The sequence below is a fragment of the Bombus vancouverensis genome, chromosome 17, assembly GCF_051014615.1.
Source record: "Bombus vancouverensis nearcticus chromosome 17, iyBomVanc1_principal, whole genome shotgun sequence".
In the NCBI taxonomy this organism is placed as follows: Eukaryota; Metazoa; Arthropoda; class Insecta; order Hymenoptera; family Apidae; genus Bombus; species Bombus vancouverensis.
In genome coordinates this window covers 6871140-6896292 of record NC_134927.1, presented here as the reverse complement: position 1 = coordinate 6896292, position 25153 = coordinate 6871140, and the positions used below count along the sequence as shown (strand labels likewise).

At 30.0% G+C, this 25153-nt stretch overlaps 6 protein-coding genes across 13 annotated transcripts; 3 read left to right on the top strand and 3 right to left on the bottom strand.

Moving 5' to 3' along the window:
* The first annotated feature begins 72 nt into the window (after positions 1-72).
* Rac1 (ras-related protein Rac1) lies at positions 73-2874 on the top strand. The gene is made up of 3 exons (XM_033349757.2): positions 73-561; positions 1030-1417; positions 1519-2874. Exons 1-3 carry the CDS (start codon positions 527-529, stop codon positions 1672-1674), a joined length of 579 nt encoding a protein of 192 aa, XP_033205648.1. The 5' UTR covers positions 73-526; the 3' UTR covers positions 1675-2874.
* Exo70 (exocyst complex component 7) lies at positions 2833-6056 on the bottom strand. 2 transcript variants are annotated; one of them, XM_033349753.2, is made up of 7 exons: positions 5908-6056; positions 5469-5705; positions 4688-5226; positions 4054-4605; positions 3744-3978; positions 3395-3664; positions 2833-3162 (listed from the first exon to the last, which is right to left on the bottom strand). In XM_033349753.2, exons 2-7 carry the CDS (start codon positions 5695-5697, stop codon positions 2891-2893), a joined length of 2097 nt encoding a protein of 698 aa, XP_033205644.1. In that variant the 5' UTR covers positions 5698-5705; positions 5908-6056; the 3' UTR covers positions 2833-2890. The 2 variants fall into 2 exon arrangements, with proteins under 2 accessions (XP_033205644.1, XP_033205643.1); XM_033349752.2 differs by having other exon boundaries at positions 5879-5988.
* Positions 6057-6433: 377 nt separating this feature from the next.
* Positions 6434-9283, top strand: LOC117166088 (phosphoribosyl pyrophosphate synthase-associated protein 2). Of its 3 annotated transcripts, none has more exons than XM_033349755.2 (6): positions 6434-6452; positions 6846-6935; positions 7009-7417; positions 7490-7762; positions 7895-8041; positions 8690-9283. In XM_033349755.2, the coding sequence occupies exons 2-6, from the start codon at positions 6859-6861 to the stop codon at positions 8846-8848; spliced, it is 1065 nt and encodes a 354-aa protein (XP_033205646.1). In that variant the 5' UTR covers positions 6434-6452; positions 6846-6858; the 3' UTR covers positions 8849-9283. The 3 variants fall into 3 exon arrangements, with proteins under 3 accessions (XP_033205646.1, XP_033205645.1, XP_076482177.1); XM_033349754.2 differs by lacking the exon at positions 6434-6452 and adding an exon at positions 6459-6681; XM_076626062.1 differs by lacking the exon at positions 6434-6452 and having other exon boundaries at positions 6708-6935.
* A 34-nt stretch (positions 9284-9317) lies between these two features.
* Positions 9318-15984, top strand: RhoGDI (rho GDP-dissociation inhibitor). Of its 2 annotated transcripts, XM_033349750.2 has the most exons (9): positions 9318-10166; positions 10232-10468; positions 10529-10724; positions 10805-11111; positions 11181-12105; positions 12195-12313; positions 13629-13812; positions 13894-14118; positions 14357-14698. In XM_033349750.2, the coding sequence occupies exons 1-9, from the start codon at positions 9464-9466 to the stop codon at positions 14554-14556; spliced, it is 3096 nt and encodes a 1031-aa protein (XP_033205641.1). In that variant the 5' UTR covers positions 9318-9463; the 3' UTR covers positions 14557-14698. The 2 variants fall into 2 exon arrangements, with proteins under 2 accessions (XP_033205641.1, XP_033205640.1); XM_033349749.2 differs by lacking the exons at positions 9318-10166; positions 10232-10468; positions 10529-10724; ... (1 more) ...; positions 11181-12105; positions 12195-12313 and adding an exon at positions 12868-13027 and having other exon boundaries at positions 13624-13812; positions 14357-15984.
* Positions 15985-16843: 859 nt separating this feature from the next.
* nito (RNA-binding protein spenito) lies at positions 16844-21980 on the bottom strand. Its single transcript, XM_033349751.2, has 2 exons — positions 21626-21980; positions 16844-21384 (listed from the first exon to the last, which is right to left on the bottom strand). Exons 1-2 carry the CDS (start codon positions 21745-21747, stop codon positions 19194-19196), a joined length of 2313 nt encoding a protein of 770 aa, XP_033205642.1. The 5' UTR covers positions 21748-21980; the 3' UTR covers positions 16844-19193.
* A 1407-nt stretch (positions 21981-23387) lies between these two features.
* LOC117166008 (ubiquitin-conjugating enzyme E2 T) lies at positions 23388-24684 on the bottom strand. 4 transcript variants are annotated; one of them, XM_076626061.1, is made up of 3 exons: positions 24634-24657; positions 24452-24565; positions 23388-24043 (listed from the first exon to the last, which is right to left on the bottom strand). In XM_076626061.1, exon 3 carries the CDS (start codon positions 23971-23973, stop codon positions 23506-23508), a length of 468 nt encoding a protein of 155 aa, XP_076482176.1. In that variant the 5' UTR covers positions 23974-24043; positions 24452-24565; positions 24634-24657; the 3' UTR covers positions 23388-23505. The 4 variants fall into 4 exon arrangements, with proteins under 4 accessions (XP_076482176.1, XP_076482175.1, XP_033205473.1 ...); XM_076626060.1 differs by having other exon boundaries at positions 24275-24565; positions 24634-24650; XM_033349582.2 differs by having other exon boundaries at positions 24275-24684.
* Between the last annotated feature and the right edge of the window lie 469 nt (positions 24685-25153).

Here is a 25153-nt window from a genome sequence, read left to right as displayed (position 1 = left end):
TTTTTAAAACAATATTCATAAACACAGTGAATAAGTAAAGCATTTGCTTAAAATTTGTTGTGTTCATAGAAATAGCATTTTAATTCTTATAAAATAAATAAAACCTTTAAGTCTACGTTCATTATTGAGGCCATATATTGAGGTCAGGAGTGCTGCATTTAACGAAAGACCCCCAACTGCGTTTTCTATCACAAAACAAGGACATCAAGGACGTTATAATACATATTTGTTTGTTACCACTGTTATGGTTCTACACAAGTACTTATAATTTTTCTTGCCTATATCATTCCTACTTTTCCTTTGATTTATACATCCTTCCATTTTATGATCTTTTTCTATCTTACTTTTGACACTACTTATTTATCTCTCTTGCGCCTATTTCCTTTATGTTCTCTCTTTCTATTTCACGACATTTCCACTCCTTGTCTATCTCTCTTAATCTTTCCTGTTCTGTCGAATCGAACTAGCCTCCCTTCCTGCGAATTTACGTAGATATTTCTACTTGTGAACGGTTCCAACCTTCAGGATGCAAGCTATCAAATGTGTTGTCGTAGGAGACGGGTGAGTATTTTAATACCTACTCTAATGTTTTGTGATATGTTTGCCTTTTCCTGTTTTCGATCCACATTATTTGATCTAAAGAATCATCGAAGTACCCCTTGGCGATTGGTTTTTCCTGATCAAGAACTATTTAAAAGCTTAGTACCACACCCGTTATGCTTTTTAATATGTATTCTCTTTTCTTTTTTTTTTTTTTTTCTTTTTTTTTAAAGCAAATCAGAATATCTTAATTTAAAATTATCAACTTTTAGATAATTTATCGCCCCGAGGTATTACTTTTCTCCGTGTTTTCCTCTTTTTTTCCTTTTTTCGTCTTCGTTAAAACTTCATTCGAATTTATATTATTTTATGACTTTTATTCTGATAACGTAAAAATTGTTTACTCATGTTCCATTTATAATTAACCTTTTCATTATCAGAATTTCTGCACAGTCAATTTAATTATCTCTAACTGATTAATTTCTACAGAGCAGTAGGTAAAACATGTCTCCTCATAAGCTACACTACCAATGCTTTCCCTGGAGAATATATTCCAACTGTATTTGACAATTATTCCGCAAATGTTATGGTGGATGGTAAACCAATAAATCTTGGTTTATGGGACACAGCAGGCCAAGAAGATTATGACAGATTAAGACCATTGTCTTACCCACAGACAGATGTTTTTCTGATCTGCTTCTCTCTTGTTAACCCCGCCAGTTTTGAAAATGTTCGTGCTAAATGGTATCCAGAAGTACGCCATCATTGTCCAGCTACTCCAATTATTTTAGTAGGGACTAAACTAGATTTACGTGAAGACAAAGAGACTATTGAGCGGTTAAAAGATAAAAAACTTGCACCTATTACATATCCTCAGGCATGTATTTGTTTAATTTATTAACTAAACTATCCTCTTACTGTTACTCTATATTTATAATAATTTAATAACATAACAACTTTGAATTAAATTACGTTTAGGGTTTGTCCATGGCAAAAGAGATTGGTGCTGTAAAATATTTAGAATGTTCTGCTCTTACTCAGAAAGGTTTGAAAACAGTATTTGATGAAGCAATTCGCGCAGTATTGTGTCCTGTTCTCCAAGTGAAACCAAAACGCAGATGTTTCCTTCTATAATATTAAATGTCCAACGACGGTGGAGCATGTGCAAATGTACTACCCCTCCTCCGATCGGACTTGATTGCAGCAGGACATCTAACTTTGATTAAAAAACCCCGTTGTACGGTCCATCTCTCTACAAGCATCTGCCATGAAAGCGCACAAATCAATTTATATAATGCGTATAAAAAGATAAAGAAGAAAATATATGCAATTTAAGTGTTTTGGACATTAGCTGAATGTTCTGATGAGAGAAAGGAAGCCAAATGAAAACTGAACTGATAATGTACAGTATATTAGAGTGTGTTATTAATATTAGTTATTACATACGAATTATAAGAAATTAAACATTATGTATGTGCGTTTGTGAGCGCACTAGATACTAATCAATTTAATAGAAGAGCTGAACCATTTTATGTAAATTTGCATTGTATATTTTAGATTAAAAATGTAATCATACAATTTTGTCATTTTTAAATTTTTGGTATATAAAGAGATTGATACAGAGATAAAAACATTAAAGTAAAAAATATTCGAATATGAACATTACATATTAATGGGAGTTGTTTTAAATCTTTAAATAAATTGAATTTTCCAGCTAATAATTTAAGTGAAACTAATCATAAATTATATCTTTCATTGTAAATATACAATTGCAAGTATGTAACATGAAATGATTTTCATCTTTAACTAAATTGGTTGATATTACTATATACATACCATGGAATAAGATAATCATGTAAGTTTTAGAAATGAGCGATACAAGTGTGATTTCAATTCTCTACCTCTCCTGTATTTTCATGTTGTTGCAATTTTGCTGTAATTCATACGCACAACATGGCTAAAAGAATAAAAATATCAGAGGTAGAAGAAAATGGTACGTGTGTATGAATGTTTAAGAGTGCATACGAAAGCCAAGAGAGAAAGACAGAAGAAGGAATTATTCTATAACAAATAATTGTACATAAATGGTAAAAGTCCAAACTGTATTCCTATCATTATCATTTTACATGTATAAGCTGCTGAATCTAAATCGGACGTTACTTGTTTTTTATATATATATTATAAATATATATAAAGTGGGGCTGGACCGAGATCTATTTCAATCGTCGCAGATCCACTGACCTGTGCAATCTATCCGGGGAATGGGGATTCAGTCCATAAAAATATCATAGATACTGTAACTAAATATGCTTTATTAAATGGGTGTTTATTAAATTTTTCTATTTATTTATTATGCCGTTGTGTCAAAGAACGTATCAATTAATATAGATATTTGTTCCGGAGTGTATTTTATATATTTAGCTGGGTTCTTGGAGAATGATATCCCCCGATACTTATTATGAAAATTCATATAAAGAGGAACAATAGCTTGTTGAAGCTCTTTTCGCAATTCTTCTCGTAATCGAGCATCAGGTACGGAATAAGAACGTTGACATTTTGCAACTTCTTCTAATTCTCTTGTAAATCCCAAAAATTTCTCTTTCAAAGCTTTTGCTGCTGGTTCTGTGAAAATAATAAAAATCCTAAATCTTCATTCTTAACATCTTTCTGTTTACATGTTACACAATTGATATATATCATTAAAACCTCCATAGTTATATTAAATAATTTCGTGTATTTTAATTTTACGTAATTCATTATTTAGTTAATGTTATATTCAAAATAAATATTATTACAAGAACATTTCTTTTTTATTTAGTGTTATAAAGTTTTTCTAAATTGTCAAAATACAAACCTGGTTCATCGAAGGGCTGTTCAAGATAAGCGCGCGCTTTTGCAAAGGTAGTAGAAACGTAGTTAGCCTTATCACGCAACAGGAGATCGTGATATGTTTGTTCTGCGCTAGGTTCTGCTAATAATAAAAGTTCCATCAAGGAACTACGACGTAAAGCATTTATAACATGATTATGATTGTTTAAACGAAACAAAGCTCTTAATGCAATGTCCGAATATGAAGTATCACTTTTACTCACGAGCACCAAATTCAATTGTGCTAATACCTTTTCTAAAAATAAAAAATAATATTAATAAGTTTTATAATATTTTCATAACATGTCCAAAAATAAGGAAATAGTGATACCAACTAATGTAAGTGCCAAGAACAATTCTATACATATTCTCTGTTTGTTTTATAGATGTTGCACCTTCCATATCAGCACTACGTCTTAGCACAGCTCCTGCTGTATCTGCATATTCTGCTAATTGTTCCAAGAAAACTAAAACATTGCTTGTACTTTCTGCTACAGTACCGTCTTTAGGTAAAATTGAACTAGATTCATTTCTGACACTTTCTGCAAAATCTTCCAATGCTTTTGCCCCCTATATTGTTAAATTATGTAGTATGTAATTTAAAATAAAATTTTCATTATACAATCGTATTGCGTTACAACATACAGTTATGTTTAGAGTATTAAGCACAGAAGTAAATTTTGATCTAAGGGCGTAATCGCAGCCCTCAACAGTACGTTCCAAGTCTGGTTTTAATTCTCCAAGATGTTTTAAAATTGGAAAGATTACTAGCACTGCAGAGAAATCACGCCGTACGATACATCTCTTAGCACGAGTTGCTATACTCTCTCCATCATGAGCTACAAGATCCATAGCTTCGCGTACTGTAGCCTCTAATACTTGTGCTTGTAGACTAATCGGTAAAATTTTAGCAACTAGTGACCGTTCCGCTTGCATAAGTTTATGAAGACCAACCGTTAACAGCAAGTAATTTTCCATTTCTTGTTCATCTGGTGCTGTATCCTCTACAGAATGTCCAGATAACTGTGGTGGTGGCTTCCTAGATGCAGTTAAAGACAATCCCAAACCAGTAGTCTGAGAAGCTTTTAGCAACATTCTACTAGCTTTTTTTTCTAAAGCATGCTGTAATCTTTTAGAAGCTCTTTTGCCACTATTTTCTTGAATTCCCAGCGAATGTCTGTTCCCAAATTTTGTTTTCTACAAATAGCAATATAACTAGTATTAAATTGTAAATAATCAATTAATTATGATCAAAAGAATATTTTATTAAGTTTCTTACTGGTAAAGGACTTCCTGCATGCGTACTGCCACCACTAGCACTCCTTTGATGTTCTTTTAACAACTGTAAAGATCTTAAAACAATAGCAGAACGTACAGATGCATAAATTTTTACATGTTTACGGTGTCCCCTCTCCTCCAACCATGCAGCAATTTTAAGTAAATCTCCTAAAATACTTTCTGGTAATTGACAAAGGGATTGAGGGGCATCCTCACCACTAGTATCTTCGTCTGATCCAATTAAATCCAAAAGAACGATTGGAAGAATTGGTTTACTTTGTCTAGTTAAAATATCATGGAATTCTGCATATAAAGCATCTAAACCAACAACAAACAAACTTGTTACATTTTCTAATTCTACAGAGCTTGGATTATTTTTTTGAAAATAACGTTGAGCATTGTAAAGACGATTCATTGCTTCCAAAAAATTATCTAGTCCTCCAGATCCTCCTGGACCAGCTCTCACTGTAGCTTCTACTTCTTGACAGACCCCATAGTACCCAATAGCATGATCTAAAGCATTTAACGTCATTTCTATATCTGTAAAGACAAAATAAACGAAATTACGCTATTACATGACAAATTACAGATTTGAAATATTTATATGATTAACATTAAAACGTTCAGATATACTGATTGAACTAAATATTATGAATTAGATACAATACTATTTAATTAATTTGTCATTTGCTGAAAATGTCCCAATAAAAAAGCTATAGCAACAAAATCTGACTGTCAAAGTGTCAATATATATTAATTGCATTTAGTTTATAATAATATACTTTGTTGTTGCGCTTGAAGGTTCCCTGTTTCATTGTAAACAGGAAGTATAGTTCGACGCAATGTAGCAAGACGTTGTTCTAAAGAAGATAGAATTCCTACAACATTACTGGTTAACTTCCTGCTTCGTTCTTCTGCTTCTTTCAATGCTTCTAAAGAAGCAATTTCTGCTTCTAATTTACATTGTATTTCAAACCTTCGTTCAGAAGTATCTGCTCTTGTAGTGTGCATTATTTTATCTGAAAATAGTACGATACATATGTGTAACAGAAATCGGGAAATATTTTAAATTCTTTGAATAGTTAGTGTCACTTTATTCGCTATGTAAAACACGTATATTAAAAATATTTGTATAAAATTACGATGTAATGTCATTGCTATTTTAATATTGTATGTTATATTATGATATAACCTTTTTTCATTACATTATTGCTATTGTACCTTTATAATCGATCGATCAGATATCAAATAATTATTAAAGATTTTCTATATATTCATGAATACAAAGAGATACAACATTGTGATGCAACTACTGACATAAAAATGCCCTATTCAAATGAAAAGTTTCATTACTATAACTTTGAAATCTCAGAAAATACTGCTAAAATATATGACTGCTCGCTATTGTAATGTACTCTGTGTGTTTAAACAAACTAAATAAATTGCAAAAATACATGAATTAAATATTTGATTTATTCAGTGTATTAATAAGAAGTACTATATCATATTAGTATATTAGATACGACAGGAACCTAACATAAACAAACAGTAACTCAAATTTAAAAAGAAATTAAAATAACACACTATTACGCTTTTAACAAGAAAATAAATATTTTAATGAATTGACAAGAATTAAGATCATAAAAATTTAATCCTAGCTTTTTCAGCTCTAGAACTATCGAAAAAACGTAATAAAAATTTCGATTTATTATGGCCATTTGTTAATAAGTTGGTACTTCTGAAATTAAGCAGCTGTTCAAGAAGCAGTATGTAATCGACAAAGAGACGAAACATAAGAATTAGATCGAATTCGACTTGATCTTGATACATTGATACCATACTTTACATTCGAATTAATTAGTTAACAGCATATCGTTAATAGGATTATAGAAATACTAACACATAAATAAATAAGGAATAATCTAATTTATAGTATTAGATGTAGTAATTCAATATAGATGTTTAATCTATTATCGTATTTTTGCATGTTATAAGGTATTTACATTAAATATTCTATGTCATTATTAAGCATTATGAGCGATATACAAGTATAAGTGACTGAGATCTGTGTGACCTTTATTTACATAAGATAATAAAGATACTTTCTCCTATACTTTTAAAGAAACAAGTTACAGATTATATGTTCATTTGATGTTTAGAAGCATTTACAATATGGACAAACCTGTATCTTCGGATATTGTACTCATTGCGGGCAATTCCCATCCAGAATTGGCTAATCTTATTGCCAAGTACGTTTTCACAAATATACATGTATATTTATAATCATTCATTACTCCAATTATAATTGCTTTGCTTTATTAGTCGATTAGGTGTTAAACATGGAGGATGTTCTGTGTATCATAAATCAAACCGTGAAACTATGGTTGAAATTGGAGATTCTGTGCGTAGCAAAGACCTCTATATTATTCAAACGGGAACAAAAGATGTAAACAATAACATAATGGAACTTTTGATTATGGCATATGCATGCAAAACTTCTTCTGCAAAGAATATTGTCGGCGTAATTCCATATTTGCCTTATTCTAAGCAATGCAAAATGCGTAAACGAGGTTGTATAGTTTCTAAATTATTAGCAAAGATGCTCTGTAAGAGTGGTTTAACACATATAATTACAATGGATTTGCACCAGAAGGAAATACAAGGATTTTTTGATGTACCAGTGGATAATTTGCGTGCTAGTCCCTTTTTATTACAATATATTCAAGAATCTGTGCGTAAATAATATTAGTAAAACTGATTATCATAGAATTTTGTGACCTAACTTCGAATTTTATTTTATTAGATACCAGATTATCACAATTCAGTGATAGTTGCAAGAAATCCTGGTAGTGCAAAAAAAGCAACTAGCTATGCAGAAAGATTACGTTTAGGAATAGCAGTCATTCATGGAGAACAGCGAGAGGCAGAGTCAGATATGAATGACGGACGTTATTCTCCACCTGCATTGGCCTCGCGAACAATGGAAGTTGGCGTTGGTGTGCCAATGCATCCTGCAAAAGAAAAGCCTCCAATTAATGTAGTGGGGGATGTAGGCGGACGCATAGCTATTATGGTGGTATGTATGTTTAAATGTAAAAATTAAAGAAAACGGGACAATTTATTAAAAATTTGTACATTTGATACATTACACTTACATTGTGTTACATTACAGTAAATTTCTACATTATTATGCATTGTTATATTTCAGGATGATATGATAGATGATGTTCAATCATATGTAGCTGCAGCAGAAGTTCTTAAAGAAAGAGGAGCATATAAAATTTATGTTCTAGCTACGCATGGACTTTTAAGTTCTGATGCACCAAGATTAATAGAAGAATCTCCAATTGATGAGGTAGTATAATATTTAACAGCTTATTTAAAACGACATAAGTTACGTGAGGCAGTTTGTAAGCGAACCATTTCACTGACATTTACTTGATCTTAAATAGCTTTGTGAAGATCATGATTATGTTTTCAAATGGACATGTAGATTTGCATTGTATTACTTTTAGCTGATATTAGAATACAGATTTCCGTTTGACGATTCAAGGTCGTCATAAGGTTAGATAAATATCAGCATGGCTCCTTGATATACTATAGTTTTCGTCTGACATACTTCTACGTGACTTTTGTATCTGTCGAGATATCTAATTGTTTCCATTTAAATTGAATATGTGCATAAATGCATGTATATACAGGGTGTCCCATCTGATGACATAGTTTGATCTCATCCTTCTTAATGGTAAAGAAAAGAGTAGGTCATTCCGTTTAAAAAACTTTACTATTAAGATCTCAGAAGATCTTGAGATGAACTTCATTCTTATAGTTTAATTTCCTCCTTGAGATATAATAATTTTCTCTCGAAACATTTTTTCTTTTTGCACCGTGACAAATGAGAGAGTAATTAAGGGTGGCAGACTTAGGTGGCACTGTATATATGTATATATATGTATTTAAGTTTTTTCTTAAAGTTGAATCTATAATTAGATATTATTTTTAGGTCGTTGTTACAAATACTGTTCCTCATGACGTCCAAAAGATGCAGTGTCCAAAAATAAAAACTGTTGATATCAGTATTTTGCTGGCAGAGGCTATTAGGCGTATTCATAATAAAGAATCCATGTCATACTTGTTTAAAAATGTCTCTTTGGAAGATTAAAAATTACAATGAGATAATATCTTTCAAACATACTGACAGTTTCCATATCTGAGGACCATATGCAAAACATATCTATTAAATTTTGTCTATTACTTTATTTTATGAAGAATTAATCATGCTAGTCCTGTTTTATATAGATACACACGCGCGCGCGCGCGCACACACACACACACACATTTGAATTGCTTGACAATTTCTATACATTTAAGTTTCTGTATATCTGAACTGATAACTGATAAACTTACATAAAATAGATTGCAAGATTTTGGTTTTAGTTGTATATGCGAGTTTTGGTTGTATATATTTTGACTTAGAAAATTTGTACTACTGCTCACCTAACAAACAATAACTACATTTGAAGATGTGGGGATCATAAATATACGTATTACGCTAATATATGAAATAATAATATAAATTTAACAGAAAATAGAATAACACTTTTTCTTTCCTTTAACTAATTTAAATGCAATTATTATATACATAATTGGTGAACACATTCGAATTAAAACAAATGGATCAATAAAAATGTTGCTATGACAATAGATCAACTATAGCTTCAAAATCCGCAGCTTCTAAATTGTTTGAAATTTTAAAAATATTTTAAGCTTTGTCAGAATGTCTGTGGAAACTGCAAATAATGAATTTACTAGAATTTGTGTTATGTTACAATCGGAAGTAAAAAAGCGACGGATACAAGGTTTGAAGGAAGTTTTCACATTGTTAGAATTACAGCAATCTGAGAATGAAACCGTAAAATTATGGGATATTATAAACAAATATCTGTTGAGAATTTTAAATGATTCTGTAGAAGAATGTCGTGATCGAACACTGGAGATTATCAAGTTATTTATAATTAATTTAGCACCGAATGATAAGTATATTATGTATTTACTCCCAATTTTATCCAAAAGATTAGGTTCTTCTGAGCAAATAGAGACTTCAGAAGAAGTTCGACTGAAGTGTATTACGTTATTAAAAATAATAATACTGAAATACGAAAACTTATTAGCATTATACATTGATGATTTAACAAAAATCTTAGTACAAAGTCTAGCAGACAATTATCCACTTGTTAAAAGAGAAAGCTGTGATTGTGTATCTGAATTTGCAAAGAATTTGTCAAGATATTTCTACGCACAATCGCAAAACTTTGTAAAACCAATTCTAAATAACTTTACACACCAACATCATAGAATTAGAATCGCTTCTGTTAAAACAATAGGAGATTTAATCCAATATGGAAATAGTAAGTCTATAGAAGAAGTAGCTACGCCAATGGCAGAAAGGTTGTTTGATCAGAATGGTCTTGTTAGAAAAGGTATTTCATTATTTTTATTCTTTATTTAAACAAATTATATTTAATATCATTGTACTGTTTCATAGCTGTAATAGAAGTAGCAGGTTATTGGCATCTAAACCTAAAAGATCGATATAACTGGTGGCATAAAATTCTTCCACTACTATTAACGGGTCTACATGATGAATTAGAAGAAATTAGACAAAAAGCTGGCAACTTTTGGGATGCTGCGGGACAATTGTATGTAGAAGAAAACCAGAATGATGAAAAATTGAAAAACAAACTGGATTTTCTTACCAAAGATCGTCATCATTACCCTAATGGTATGTTTAGTTAACAAATTGCTATAAAATATTATTTATGTCGTTATAAATCTCTTGCAGTTATTAGACCAAACTTAGGATGCCGTGTAATAGCACAACAATGCTTCAGTAAATTGATAAATGGAATTTGTTTGGAATTAGGAGATTGGATTGCAGACATACGAGTACGATCTGCACAATTACTTTGTGTATTTATTTTAAACATAGAAGAAGATATAATACAGCATATTGGAAAACTCTTGCCTCCTATGTATCGGTAAATGTATTAGTATTAAAATATGCATTATCAAATTAATCTTTAACTAATCATACTGTTGACTAATAATTATTTATTAGAGCTTGTAATGATGAAGATAACAGAGTTGTAGAAAATGTAGAAAGAGCTGCAGAATATTTAGGATATTTTGTATCTCCAAAAATCTATTGTCATTTGATAATCCCTACTATTGAAGACACTCCATCTGTAGGTCATTTAAAAGTATTTTCTGCAGTTTTAAAAGGTAGTGAACAGTGTATGCTTCTTCCATTATTGGAAGATATTGGAAAATTCTTACAACAATCACGTATCTGTCAAAGTAAAAAAGGAGCATATCAAAAAGAAATACTTTCTTGTTGTTCTTCTTTACTTTTAGTATGCAAAATGGTTTGTTTTATAAATATCTACATCGTTAATTTTATTATTTCTTGCGCTAATATATTAAACAAATTTTAGGATTGCAAACTTATATCAAAGGAATTATTTATAATAATATTCACTGTTTTGTCTATGACACAAGAAAATTTGATAAATTTGAAAGCACAAGAATTACTAAGTATACTTGCTAGCATTAATTCACTTGATAATGTTGAAGAGTTATATCATAAATACATTGGCGAATTATTTTCAACATTTTCTGACTATAAATCATGGTCAATTCATGATCCAGAATCTCAAATTTTTTGTGCATGTTTAACTTATGCTAAGCAAATTTTTGCTTATAATATGAACATTATTTTACCAGTTTTAAAACAAACTCTGACGGATGATGCAGATCCTGAATTGAGACTGAAACATTTTATTTTATTATCAGAATATTTTAATCAAGGATCTTCAAATGAGATTATGGATATGAAATTTTCTAGTCAATTTTTGAAAGATTGTATACTTCCTGGATTGATTTGGACAGCAGGAAGAACTGCTGAAGCTATACGTACTGCTGCAGTAACTTGTTTATGTTCGTTTTTAAATAAATATGAGAAAGACTCTGTTATGGAGAGAATTACAAATCATGGCGAAGAAAATATTTGTTTAATATTTGATCAAATAATTCCTGTTTTAATTAGTCTTGCAGATGATAATTCTAAAACAAGTAGATTTTATTCTTTGCAAGCTATGTATTTAATAATGTGTATCCGGAAGCAGTTTGATCACCTCGAGGAAGAATACATACATAAAATATATCCAATACTTTTGAAAAGACTTGATGACGGATGTGATGATGTTAGAGTAATATCATTAGAAGCTCTAACAGAAGTTTGGAGCGCAATACCTAAGGATTATGACATACAGTTTAATAAAGGACATGTAGATACTTTGTATACCACAATTATAATATATTTGGATGATCCAGACAGCAAATTTCAAAATATTGCATTAGGTAATAACGTTTAAATTAAGAGTGCATTTTAATATAATATTTATGTAAATTGTAATATAATTGTCATATATAAAGTACTTATCTTTTAGATAAATTAAAGGAATTAGCCAAAGTGCATCCAGAATTATTATATCAGAAACTTCAGAAATGTAAGACAAATTTTAGAAATCGAAAGGATATGGAAACATTAATAGAACACTGTCAATTTATTTTAACCAATAAATAAAATTGATGACCGTCAATTTCTATTAACCAATGAGTAAAATTGATAGTTATTATGTACGAGTGATATTCTATTCAGTGACAATATTTCTTGTATAATGTATGTGTATATTTATTGTAAACAAAAATTAATTAATTTATTCAAAATAAATTTCATAAGCAGAATTTAAAATATCATCTCATTTCAAGGTTATCTTAATTTCTGGCAATTTTTTTTAACAATTAACGTGAAAATATAACAACTGTTTGATACAAATACCCACAAAGAATCTACTTCTTTATTTTTTTTCAATAAATTAATGTCCAAAAATGAATATGTATATATAAAAACGTGGGAAGACGATCTATAGATTTAAAGAATATACGGACATACACAATTTAGGAAATTTGTAATATATTTAAATGACCAAGAGATTAAAATAAACATACATATTAACTAAATCGAACGATCTCATAAGATGATAATATAAATAAACTATTCCTTTTTGGACAAGAAATAATACAGGAACCTATGCAAGGAAAAGTTAACCTTAAAAAAGTATTAAAACAGGAAGTACCCGCCCTTTTGAAGTCGCCATATTGTCCATGTCTTCCGCTTTCAGAGGCGAATCACAAAGGGGTGGCAAACAGGATTAAGAAATTGCCAATAATTCTGTCCAAGTTTTCATTTCAAGCTTCATCTTATTATTTTATAATTGTGGTAAGCGTACTATTTGAACATTATATTTCTTCTAGTTGAAAAGTACTTTTTATGAATTTTTTTTTCGTTCGTAAGTCTGTTCAAACATTTTTTATCTTTCTGTCACTTTCTTATCTCAATAATTCACACATTTATTTTATAATCGAATAATTACTTAATATTTCTTAGTAATATAAAAATATTGAAGAAATACATAACATGAATAATTTGTACTGAATTTTTAATTTGAATCATCTAAAAATATTCTGTAGAAGCATATCTATATGGTTATATCTGTACGTCATAAATATATATCTGCACTGATGTTCGAATTTCAAAAATTGGTTAATGATTAAATGCAATGTTACGTTTATTGCTGTTAGAAGTATCAGATTCATTACCGATCAATTATTAAACAAGATTAGTAACCAACTTTTCCATTATTCTCATAATCCAGTAACCGCTTAGCCTGTGAAGTTCTGTTGTCAAATAAGTGAAATATTTATCAGGATCCGTGATGTAAAATTTCTCATAAAATACTTGGAATATTCTCATGTGACTTATAATATTTAAGTTTATAGTATTTAAGCTATTAATAAAATATGTTTTTGTCACAGTAAACATGTCAGAACCTAATACCGATCACATTGACTCCGTAGAAGAAGAATTAGAAGTGGAATCTAACTATAAACCCCCACCAGAAAAAACAATAGAACAAATCCTAGAAACAGATAAAGAAGATGAAAGTTTACGCAAATATAAAGAAACTCTTTTGGGAGAAGCAAAGTCTGGAGGTGTTGTTGTAGGTGCGCATTTCATTAAATATTTAAAATAAATTACCTAAAAGAGAAGATAAATGAAAGGTATGATGCTCTAAAATTTTATAGATCCAAATGATCCCAGGAAAGTAATAGTAAAGAAGTTAGCGCTGTGCGTAGCAGATCGGCCAGATATGGAATTAGATTTAACAGGTGACCTTTCTCAGTTAAAGAAACAGACATTTGTAATAAAAGAAGGTGTTAGCTACAGAATCAGGATTGACTTTATTGTTCAACGTGAAATTGTGCATGGCCTAAAATATGTTCAAAAAACTTATCGTCTTGGAATGCCAGGTAAAATTTTCATTAAAGATAAAATATTAGTTATATCTTAACTTTCTTTTTTATTGCTAACTTAAAATTTTTAATTATGTCTAATTTAAATTACTAAATTAATATTAAATCATTATATTTCATTTTTGTTCAATGCTTTCTGCTTTAGGTGTCACAGGTATTTTTAAAACAAAGTATTGACAGTACCGTATGTATGGCTTAACATGTTTAATATTCATTTGCCTTGTTATCCTTTCAGTGGATAAGATGATGCATATGGTGGGTTCTTATCCTCCAAAAACGGAAATTCAATCATATACAACACCAACGGAGGATGCACCAGCTGGAGTAATGGCACGTGGTTCTTATAGTGTAAGCTCTTTGTTTACTGATGATGACAAACACGAACACCTAAAGTGGGAATGGTCATTTGAAATTAAGAAAGACTGGAAAGAGTAAGCTCCCTTTTATAATGGGAAGCCCTACAACGATCGCAATTAAAATAAAAATGCCAAAAGGGACTCTAATTTTTATAGATATTCAGTCATACTGCGATGCCATAACTGTATTTTTTAAGTAATAAGAGAAAGAGTAACATTGATATTTATTTAGATACTTTTCCTAAATCGTAAACCTTAAAAGTGAACAATTCAGTACATGAATATATGCATACATAAACGCACATACTAAGATATGTATATGTGTATATATATTTACATAAACATATGTATATGTATGTATACACATACATAGTGAATCACGTAGGTACTATTTTATAATCATTTAAATTGTGTATATCAGTCAGTATTTAATTGCCTTTATATTGCGGTTATTCATATATTCCTCTTAATGTTTCCAATTAAGATCAGTGTAAGATTCTTTAGTATTATATTGTTAACACATTTTGCTAAAGTTTACTGTCTTGATTCAAACCCCTCAATAGTACATTTTAACTAACGGTTGAATGACAAAAACATGCTATTATTTCAAATACTTTGTGTTTTAGTATTCAAAGCTTGGAAATATCTTAAAGTTCAAGAATATAAATATATATCAAATTAATATACACACATTATTAATGTAGAAAATTTAAATGGTGCGCTTCAAATATTTCTTTATGTCATATACATATATACATTATTACTTTTTATTATATCGTATTAGACTTAAATTGTTTTGAAATATGGAAAAATTTCCCACACAATACGACATTTTTATAGTCCTTCGTGCGTCAAATTTAAACTATTAATTAATTTTTTTGTTTTAATAAGATTTACAATATGAAATAATAATTGTTTTATAAAACAATTTTTTTAGAAACATTATTTTATAATGTACATTAATAGAAATTGCAATATGTATTGCAATTGTAATTCCAAACTGCAATAAAAATAAAAATATAAATTGCTTCTCAGTTACAGCTTAGAAAAGGCAAGTTACAAGCAGAAATTATTTTTTTGCTGATTTTCTTTGCTGTGCATGATGTGTAATAGTGTATGCATTTAACGCGAGTCCCTATGTGTAGAACAATATCAAGTTTCAACTAGAGGGACTAAAAGTTTGTTATTAAAAAGTGTTATTTTAATATATTATTCATTTTTTTTTTTCTACATTTTAGAAATAATAGTTTATTAGAATTGCTTCTCTACTTTATTCATTAACAGTACCACGCTAATAATGTCACACAGCAGTAAAATATTAAAAAAGAAATGAAAAACAAAACAATTTTAAAAGTTCAAAAGTTGATTCTATTTAAGAATGCACCGAAAATGTATTTAACACTGTTCGTGATTCTAAAGCTGGACACATGTTAACCTATAATTTTAAGGTTATACTACATACACAATAAAACCGTAACTAGCTGCAGTAAAAATAAATGTTAGTAAATTGTTTGCAATTATTATTTTATGCTCCGCTTTTGTTATATTTTTACTATATTCAATTAATATATATTTTATTTAAATAAAGCATGGCAAAAGATATTTTGTTATAATAAACTAATGTGATGGTTTTATGATGTTAAATATTTAGAATGTCCATAAATGTATAGATCGTAACATCTTTCGATTAATATTTTATAAATATTTGAAAAATAAAAATTTCGATTCATTTACAATGACCATGTAACATTTTTGAAAAATAATTATGTTTTGTCTATAAGTGCGAGAATGTAATAAATATACATGTTAGTAAAAAATAATCGTCCTTGCAATTATGTATTTTGTGAAGTAATCTGATATCAGATTTTCTAAATGTGACTTTCCATGTACCAAAAACAGGTTTTCTTAATTAATGCTAGTTTTATGTATAAAAATAAAAGGTCATTGATTTATTTATATTCTATTTTGTTAACTATATATATGTAACTTCTTTTGAGTTGATAATCATATAACCTAAGATAAAATAATCTAACTGATTTTTTTATATATATATATACATGTGTAATATGTTTATAAATATTGACTTTAATCTTCAATAATTATGGTCAGTTTTTGGAAATAAAAAATTGAGCAAAGTTTAATTATAAACTATAGTAGCAAATATAATGAAAGCAATGAAATTTTACGATTTTAGTATATCATAAATCAATCCGTGAAATGTAAATTTCTTACTACTATGAATCAATTTTTTCTTCCACCATTAGATGGTACTATACTAATATTTTTGCCTGAATGATAGGTGAGAGGTTATTGCGTATAATTTATTTTATGTGTCTCATCAGTATTAAAAGAACTGCACTTTGAAGTATTTGCCAATTTAAATAATTTATTTGTATAATGTATCAAATACATTGGAGTAAAGATGAATTCTTCTATCCTTCTATCCTTTCGTTGTGGTTGTTCTGAAACAAATCTTTCTTTAATGTTAATGGATTTTTTTTTACAAAATTTCTGAATTTAAAATTTAAAAAGGAACACTTTGAAACGACACCGACCATTTTTCACTTTTACATTTGGCACGACTGTTTTTATTTTATTCGAGACATGGAAATGCTATTCTTTCCTTCAATGCTTGTTACTTTTTGAAAATTAGGAGAACCGAAAATGGCCACAGACCACAGACAACACTAATTACACAATTGGTCTAAGCAAGATGAGAAAGATCTTCTTGACAAAACAAAGAAAATCACACCACCAAATTCACGATCAACTTCACGAGAAAACTTGTGTTCAACCCATACGACCAAGTTAAGTCACAGCATGCATCTCCCTTTCTTTTTTTTCTTTTCTCTCTCTCTCTTTTTCTCTTTCTTTTTTTTTTTTTTTTTTTTTTTTTAAAGCAATATAATTAAAACTTTCCTACGTAATGATTGTTTTCTTTTGATACCACTGAAACTAACTAAGTATTTCTTCTTGTAAAATTTTCATTCCCTATTAAATAGGTCGTTACATCTTTAAATGCCACTGAAATTATTAATGCATTCTTCCCGTTAAGAATCATTTACATTTCTAATGCAACAATCTTTACTTTCATTTGACGCCACTGAAACTTTGGTAGGTAAAGTAGGAATAATGAACGCATTGACTCAGCGTAATAGTCATCTATTTGTTGTTCCGACACTATAGTATTATTTAACCACTGCACCTTTGGTTGCGCCATGCTATAACGCACTTTTAAAATAGTACTTTAAAAGAGCGTCACAGTGTTGGTCGCCAAGCACAAACACTTGGATTATTATTTTTTTTTTTTTTTTACATTTCACTGTACACGTTCTGCTTTTTTTCTTCTATGCTTTTCAAATATTCATCACCAAACACTGTCTTTTTAGATTCTGTCCTGTTTCACTGGAAGAAAAGCACATAGAGCTATTTAGGGATACTGTCCTTTCACTTTCATTAAGTTCACTTTTCAAAACACGTTCGCACAATTCACTTACATAAGTGTTGGATGTATATATCACACGGATAATTCTACATAGTCATAAAATGCAGCTTTACAATTAACTAGACTTAATTACTGTATCAAATATAGCTTCAACCAGACCTTTCATATTTCACCTTTATCCTCATTAAGATTCGTATTGTAAAAGAAGATTCATCATGAAATTTTGAAAACAAAATATTTTTTAAAAGATTTCGCTTGAATATGAAAGAACTGTATGTATGTGTGTGTGTGCGCGCGCGCGCGTGTAGATGTATGTGTGTGTGTGTGTGTGTATATATATATATATATATGCGCAGATTATACGATTATAATACAAATTAAATCTATGTCTCTTACGAATTATTTATGATAATTAAAATAACTTAATTAAGCGTTTCCTCAGAACTTAATGAACTCTGAATTGCTTTAATGTTAAACACTATGAATACTTTTCTAAATAAAAAGAAAAATTAAGAGTACATATATACGTAATAGCTGAAAATATTGTAATAAAAATTAATCAATATATTTGATTGAAAATTAAAATAACATTCTGTATAGAATTGTTACCATTATTATTACTTTAATATTGTTATTAATATAACTAAAATTTTCCTTGCAATTCAGATTCATAATAATTTCATTTCTTTTTATGCATATACAGGCTTGTACGTCTAGTAACCTTTCGATGTCCCTAAACATTCATAATTAAAAGAAAAAGAGTACGAAAGGAATTGTTTACATTGATCTAATTGATCTAATATTTTCTTATAATGTAATAGATACCTGAATTTATATTTTGAAATTTCTTTCACAATCCAAACTATCGTATGTATCATTTTACATAACATTTATTAATAAAATTACTTATTTAAAAAATTTATATCATGTATGTTTACTCTGAATATTTTTGATACTTTGTTTCGATACCTTTTGTTTAAGCTTTTCTTCTCCCTCATTTTTTTTTTTTTTTTTTTTTAATACAAAATTTCCATCTATATTATATAATGTACAATTTTTAACAAATATTTTTTGTCGATGCAAATGTGGTGATTTATGAGAACAGAGATCATAAGACAGATTCATATTATAAGTTTTCTAAAATTTTGCACATTTCAAATATAAAGTATTTCTTTAAAAGACTGTAACTCATTTTTAATATGAGAAATGGTACTAAACACTCCAGCCAGTATATACATGTATCCATTCTAGTTTGTGATCATCGAGGAAACTTAAGCACTACCCCCCTTAACAACGACGATTACCAGATGATCCTCCTTAAGTCCCTCTTCACTGAGGCTTGGACAGGTTCGTTTTAATAGTTCTGTAGAGAATGTACAAGGTGGAAATGCATAAAGCACCCCAGTTCCCTCTGTATCTTTGTTAAGCAATGAAATGACACCAGCTGCTTCCTTTTGTTTTAAATATGATACTAAGTTGCGTAAGGGCCTGGTTTGAACATTAGCATCATCTGTAGATATAACTGTACTTGAACCAGCCAGTCCTAGGAAAATAGCATGTGAACTAGAAGTTTGAATTCTCTTTGACACATCATCTAATTTTGGTTGATCTAAACGTAATCTTTGTGTAATTCTCAACATATGTTTTCCATCTTCATCTTTCATCAAGGCCTCGATTATTTCTGTGTCACCATCAGTTAAATGGAACTTAGCTGGAAATAGAGAATTCTTTAAGATTAGTGCTCCTTGCCATATTGCTATTGATTTCCTTGCCACTTCAGGCAATGTTCGAGAAGTAGACAGCATTCCACTACGAGTATTCTCTGAATCGGAATCAGAGTCAATTTGCCTTCTACGAGGAGATCTTGATCTTGATCTATCTACACCAGGTTCTCTCGATAAAGATCGACGTAAGCTTCTTGGTGTTTCATACTCTAATTCTGGAGGCGGTCTGCGGCTAGACCAATCGGCTTCTTCTCTCATATAATTTTCTGGATAAGTCCCGCGATAACCCCCTCTTCCTCCGCCCCTTCTTTCATGCCAAGGTGCAGATCCCCTACCTCGGAATCCTCTTGGTCCATAACCAAAATCACTATCTGGCCCGTAAGGATCGTAAGGAGGTTCATAATCTACTGGTCTTGGTCTAAACTCTCCACTTTCTTCTGGGTAGGGTCTTGGTTTATATCCAAATCCAGGAGTCACATCTGCAAAATCGACTCTCAGCCTCCTATCTGGACCACCTAGAGGAAATCCTCTCATTTCTTTTACAGCAGCCTGTGCTGCATCAATTGAATCATATAAGATATAAGCATTACTATCGCCTTTGATATAATCAATCTTTTTTATTGCCCCAAATCGATCAAATTCTCTTTCTAGCTGTGGTACAGAAGTCCATGGTCCTAAACCACCAACCCAAATTCTTGTGGTAGGTGTAGCTTTCCCATATCCAATTTTACATTGGAATTTTCCTATATATTGTCCAGAGAGTTCAACTTTACATCTATGTGCCATATCCAATGTCTGAAATCTGACAAAAGCATAAGCATTTCCTGTACCTGGCGGAGGTCTTTTAATATCAATATCATCAACAATTCCATATTTACTAAAGATACGTCTTAATTCGTCTTCTGTAATGTTGATCTCTAAGTTCCCTGCGAAAAGTGTTCTTGTCGCTAGTGGGTCATCTTCTGGAGAAACATGATGTAAATAATTGGGAAATTTATCTTTTTTATTCTCCACGCGTTCAAATCCATGAACTGGATGTCGAATCATCATATGCCTTGGAGGACCATAATGGTGAGGTGGACCAGGATGAACATGGGGTGGGCCATGATGAATTGGTGGTCGAACAAATTCATGATGAGGAGGAGGGATTGCTTCCCGCCTCATTTCTCTGTGCGGTGGAGGCAAACCAACTGGAGGTCCATAAACTCTTTCATATCTTTCTAAAGGTCTATGTCTATCTGTTGGACCAGGACTTCTGGCATAGTATCTTTCATAATCAGGGGGCGTGATCGATCTTGGACGACGGTAGGTATCAGGTCTTTCATAAACTGGTTCAACAAGTGCTACCTTGTCATACATAATGATTCTTGGTTTTGCATGCTTTGCATCTCTAGCATCTTCTGAACTTCTGAAGCAAACATATGCGACACGTTCATCTAATTCATGAGAAATTCTAATAGAAAAATCTCCGAACTTCTTATATTCTCTATAAAGAGTATCTTTTATCACTTCGTCACTTGCTTTTGGGTGAATTGAACTGATACAAAGCACTTTATAACTATATGGACGCTCTGGTGGTAATTCTCTGGGTGCTCTTAAATAATCATCTCTATGGGAGCTTGATTCTACGTAACGAGCATGAGAGGAGGCACGCGTTGGAGGACTGGGACTTCTTGCACCTCTACTACGTCGACGAATTCTTTCAGGAGTTATTCGCTCATCACTGGAATCATCATATCTGCAAATTAATTAAAACAGTTCTATTATAACTGAAATACTTTTTGTTATATCGTAAAAAACAAAAAATTTCAACGATTTACTATATACATATGTACTTGTTACCTCTAGGTAATGTTATATACCATCTCTAAGTCTATATATCTAAGTATCTATTCTAGTAAAGAAATATAAAGTAAAATAATACACACTTCGTATAAATTTCTAAAAATAGAGTTTAGTATATTATGAAAAATTTTTACCGTCCCATCGATGATCTACTTCTCTTGACGCGCGGAGGAGTGTCACGACTAGAGCTCCTTTTCATATTGTTGCGGATTTTAACCGTGATCTTATGTCGATCGTCACGCGGAATCCCAATCATCAACGCTGTTTAACACGGCAGAGCCGAACAAATGGCGAAGGAAAAACAAAGGAACAATAATTACACAAAGATTACTCGGCTTGAATCAAGCCGTCATTCACGAAGTCTTTATCCTCCTCAATGAGCACAAAATGGCGACTTTCCTCTTTCCTTACTTAACTTCCGGAATTTCCTAGTAAGCTAAAAGGAATTCCATAGAAATTTAATCAAATATTTAAGCTCTGCATTTCTTCAAATCTCTTAATCTCTTTTAACTCGGTTTATTCTTTCCAAATTATATTTGTTTTGATTTCTCTCTCTCTCTCTCTCTCTCTCTTTCTCTGTTTCTATATATATATATATATATATATATATATATATATGCTACTACTTGCATGTAAAAACTATTGATTCGCAAATTGATGTGCAAGTAGTACGTTTCCGTCGACGAAACGAGATGATCCGCTCAACATGTATTGAAGATACAGCTACGCGCTTTTCTTTCTAGAGGGCATTCCAAACATATCAGTAGTTTTACTATTTCACGAGAGAGTGCATTCTATAAGAAATTTGATTGGTTGTATAAAATATGGAATAGATAATTTTATTTTTTTCTATTCTATTTTATTTTGGAAATAAGTAGAAATAAATGAATTCAAATCGCGTATCTATATCGTTATAAAGATGTTATAGTTTCGAATTTGAAAAAAGATTTTTACTCGTTTAAGGGGTAATTCTTTTTCATAAATGTTAATGCTATAAGTAGTAAGTAATTTATTGCATTATCCGTACATTTGAATGTTTTCAGGTACAATATATAACACATTTTAATGCGCTATAAATAAAAAAAAGATTAATAAAATATATGATATAATTGTTTTACATTCTAAGTAAATATATTTTGACGTAATTGTCCTTAAAAATATGTGAAAGGTGCGAGATTATTTAAGGTCGTTTGATAATAATTTCTGACAGTATGAAAATATTATTATAGTTGTGCATCAATTCATCTATATATTATTGCTAATTCTGTATAGGTTTTATATGAATCTAATCTGACTTAGTTTTGCTAAGATTATTATTGAATTATTAAAGACTTCCGAATAAGAAATATTCTTAAGCATTTTGTTTTCATTTTGGAACTTTGCAAGTAGAAAGTTCTGTAAGAATGATTTGTAAACTATGATCTATTAATTGTAAAGGGTGTATAAAAATTATGCGTAAAGATCACCAGTGGAGGATGAGGTGCATCGATCGGCACATCATTAAGAAATGTTATTGCATTTAAAAAAAATATAGTTTACATGGTTTACATCTCCACTTCTAAAGAAAAGCTAATAACATCAAATAGTACCTCCTTCAGTTCCATTCAATATTTGTTTGAAAAGTTTTTCTATACAGTGATGGACGAAATACAATGAAAGCAAAAAGATTTTACCTTAAAATTCAAGCTGCAGGACAATTTTTCACTGAACGTTTCTTACAAATGTCCACCGAGCTGAAGTTGTATCGATCTTTATACATAATATTTATACATTCTGTGTATATTTATAAAAGGTTCGGAAAAACCCAACATAAAAGTTTTCAAGAAAATGTAGAAGATGACATGACAAATAAGGGAATTGTATTAAATATATGAGAAGTACATAAAGAAAACAAGGTGAATTTCTTACGCCTTTATAAAAAGAGAAAGGTAATAAATATATTATATACATTTGTAACACACTTGAATTACATAAGAAATGGAAATAGGTATCGGTTAATTATAGTTATGATTAATTATAACAGTTTATTTTTTCTTTCTATCATAAACTGTTGTACTTTTCTGTCGAACTCTTGTCTGTTAAATTTATATTCTTGCGCTATGTCTGGCATTAAAGGATCATCAGGGTTTGGATTTCCCAATAGACATTTTACAGCATCCAGAAGATTTTTTATTCCGATAGTTGGATTCCAGTTACCTTTTGGTGGCATGTTTAAAAGATCCATACAAATTCGGCCATTATTATCAATATTTGGATGATAAATAGGTGTTTGAAATGTAATCCTTGGAGGTTCAAATGGATATTGTTCAGAAATATCTATGGACAATTGAAAAACGTGTCCACTATATGGGCTTCCAATTGGTCCAATAATTGTTGCAACAAGGTTTTCAAAATTTTCAGACCGTGGATAACAAGAAATACCTTCGACAGGATTTTGACAAAGTTTTTCAAATTCACGTTTTAATCTGATAGATTTCTGCATTATGCCACCATTAATAGGAATAAGCAGATCTCTGAATGTAAGTTAAACAATAAGCTAAATATAATTTAATCTAAACAAACAAAAGAGACAATATAACATTAATTTTAAATAAAACTATTATTATATAATTGTTGTTTATTTATAATTGTAATACGTAAATATTACACAAATAGAATTTTCAATTGTCGAATGACCTTTTCATTTCTTGTATTGATAGTATTATTATAATTAATCGACAATGCTTCCCTTCTTTTTTCAAAATTACATTTCTCTGAATAACGAATAAATTAATTGTATGTACCTGAATCAATTATTATTTGTACCTTTTGCCCAATTTTTTATCATTACTTCGTTATTTTATATATTGACTTAATACATTCTACTTGCACATACTCTTTACCCGTTCAAGTTAAATTCAAATTTTGTCTTCCGATTGCTTTAGATATAATTATATCGTACTAATTTTTCATAAAGTTACCTGTTAATGTAACATAACTTTTGCTTAAAAATTATGAACGTTGAATTGTTTTCAAACTAGTTGTAAATAGATGTATCTTTCAAATATTGCGAGTACTTGGTCTAACAGATCCAGCTGGAAAAGGTAAATAAAGTTACGTAGTCAAAATCTAGGGGAAAATCTGAGATGTTATAAAATAGTACATATATATTTTCCCGAAGATTAGGTGGAAAGTGAAATGTCGAAAATATAGCTGTATCGTTTAATTAAATATACTTATACCGTTTAGCAGATTTTTTTCAGTGATATAAAATATCCCTAAAAATTATTATTCACTAGCGACTATTAAGCAATATTTGGAGTGTTTACAAATTAATTTTTATTCACGTGTATATTCAATTTTTGTATATATATATATATATAAAAATGGATATTGCATTAAATTAAACCATCTTTAAATACGAAATACGGTGATAGCATCACTTGTCAGTATGTATAGGGAATTCGGTTTTAATGTTATAACGGATGTGTAGATGGAACGTAAATAATGTTTGTTTAGAGAAAGTGATTTGAATCTATACATCATTTCTTTAATAATTACGTATGGATAATGTATAAATATTATGTAATTGTGGATATTTATAATATCATATATGCATATTCAAAGTAACAGAAGAAATATATATATATATATATATAGAGAGAGAGAGAGAGAGATTTGAC

What these genes read in the sequence shown, in the direction of transcription:
- Rac1 (XM_033349757.2), top strand. Translation starts at nt 527, where the DNA reads ATGCAAGCTATCAAATGTGTTGTCGTAGGAGACGG. An exon ending in TGTGTTGTCGTAGGAGACGG is followed by an intron (nt 562 to 1,029) that starts GTGAGTATTTTA and finishes TAATTTCTACAG; the next exon opens with AGCAGTAGGTAAAACATGTC. An exon ending in CACCTATTACATATCCTCAG is followed by an intron (nt 1,418 to 1,518) that starts GCATGTATTTGT and finishes AATTACGTTTAG; the next exon opens with GGTTTGTCCATGGCAAAAGA.
- Exo70 (XM_033349752.2), bottom strand. An exon ending in TTAATACTCTAAACATAACT is followed by an intron (nt 3,979 to 4,053) that starts GTATGTTGTAAC and finishes TTAACAATATAG; the next exon opens with GGGGCAAAAGCATTGGAAGA. An exon ending in TGTTCTTGGCACTTACATTA is followed by an intron (nt 3,665 to 3,743) that starts GTTGGTATCACT and finishes TTTTATTTTTAG; the next exon opens with AAAAGGTATTAGCACAATTG.
- LOC117166088 (XM_076626062.1), top strand. Translation starts at nt 6,838, where the DNA reads ATGTTTAGAAGCATTTACAATATGGACAAACCTGTATCTTCGGATATT. An exon ending in TTGGCTAATCTTATTGCCAA is followed by an intron (nt 6,936 to 7,008) that starts GTACGTTTTCAC and finishes TTGCTTTATTAG; the next exon opens with TCGATTAGGTGTTAAACATG. An exon ending in AAGAATCTCCAATTGATGAG is followed by an intron (nt 8,042 to 8,689) that starts GTAGTATAATAT and finishes TATTATTTTTAG; the next exon opens with GTCGTTGTTACAAATACTGT.
- RhoGDI (XM_033349750.2), top strand. Translation starts at nt 9,464, where the DNA reads ATGTCTGTGGAAACTGCAAATAATGAATTTACTAGAATTTGTGTTATG. An exon ending in GAATGGTCTTGTTAGAAAAG is followed by an intron (nt 10,167 to 10,231) that starts GTATTTCATTAT and finishes ACTGTTTCATAG; the next exon opens with CTGTAATAGAAGTAGCAGGT. An exon ending in TTATCGTCTTGGAATGCCAG is followed by an intron (nt 14,119 to 14,356) that starts GTAAAATTTTCA and finishes TTATCCTTTCAG; the next exon opens with TGGATAAGATGATGCATATG.
- nito (XM_033349751.2), bottom strand. Translation starts at nt 21,747, where the DNA reads ATGATTGGGATTCCGCGTGACGATCGACATAAGATCACGGTTAAAATC. An exon ending in AGTAGATCATCGATGGGACG is followed by an intron (nt 21,385 to 21,625) that starts GTAAAAATTTTT and finishes ATTAATTTGCAG; the next exon opens with ATATGATGATTCCAGTGATG.
- LOC117166008 (XM_033349582.2), bottom strand. Translation starts at nt 23,973, where the DNA reads ATGCAGAAATCTATCAGATTAAAACGTGAATTTGAAAAACTTTGTCAA.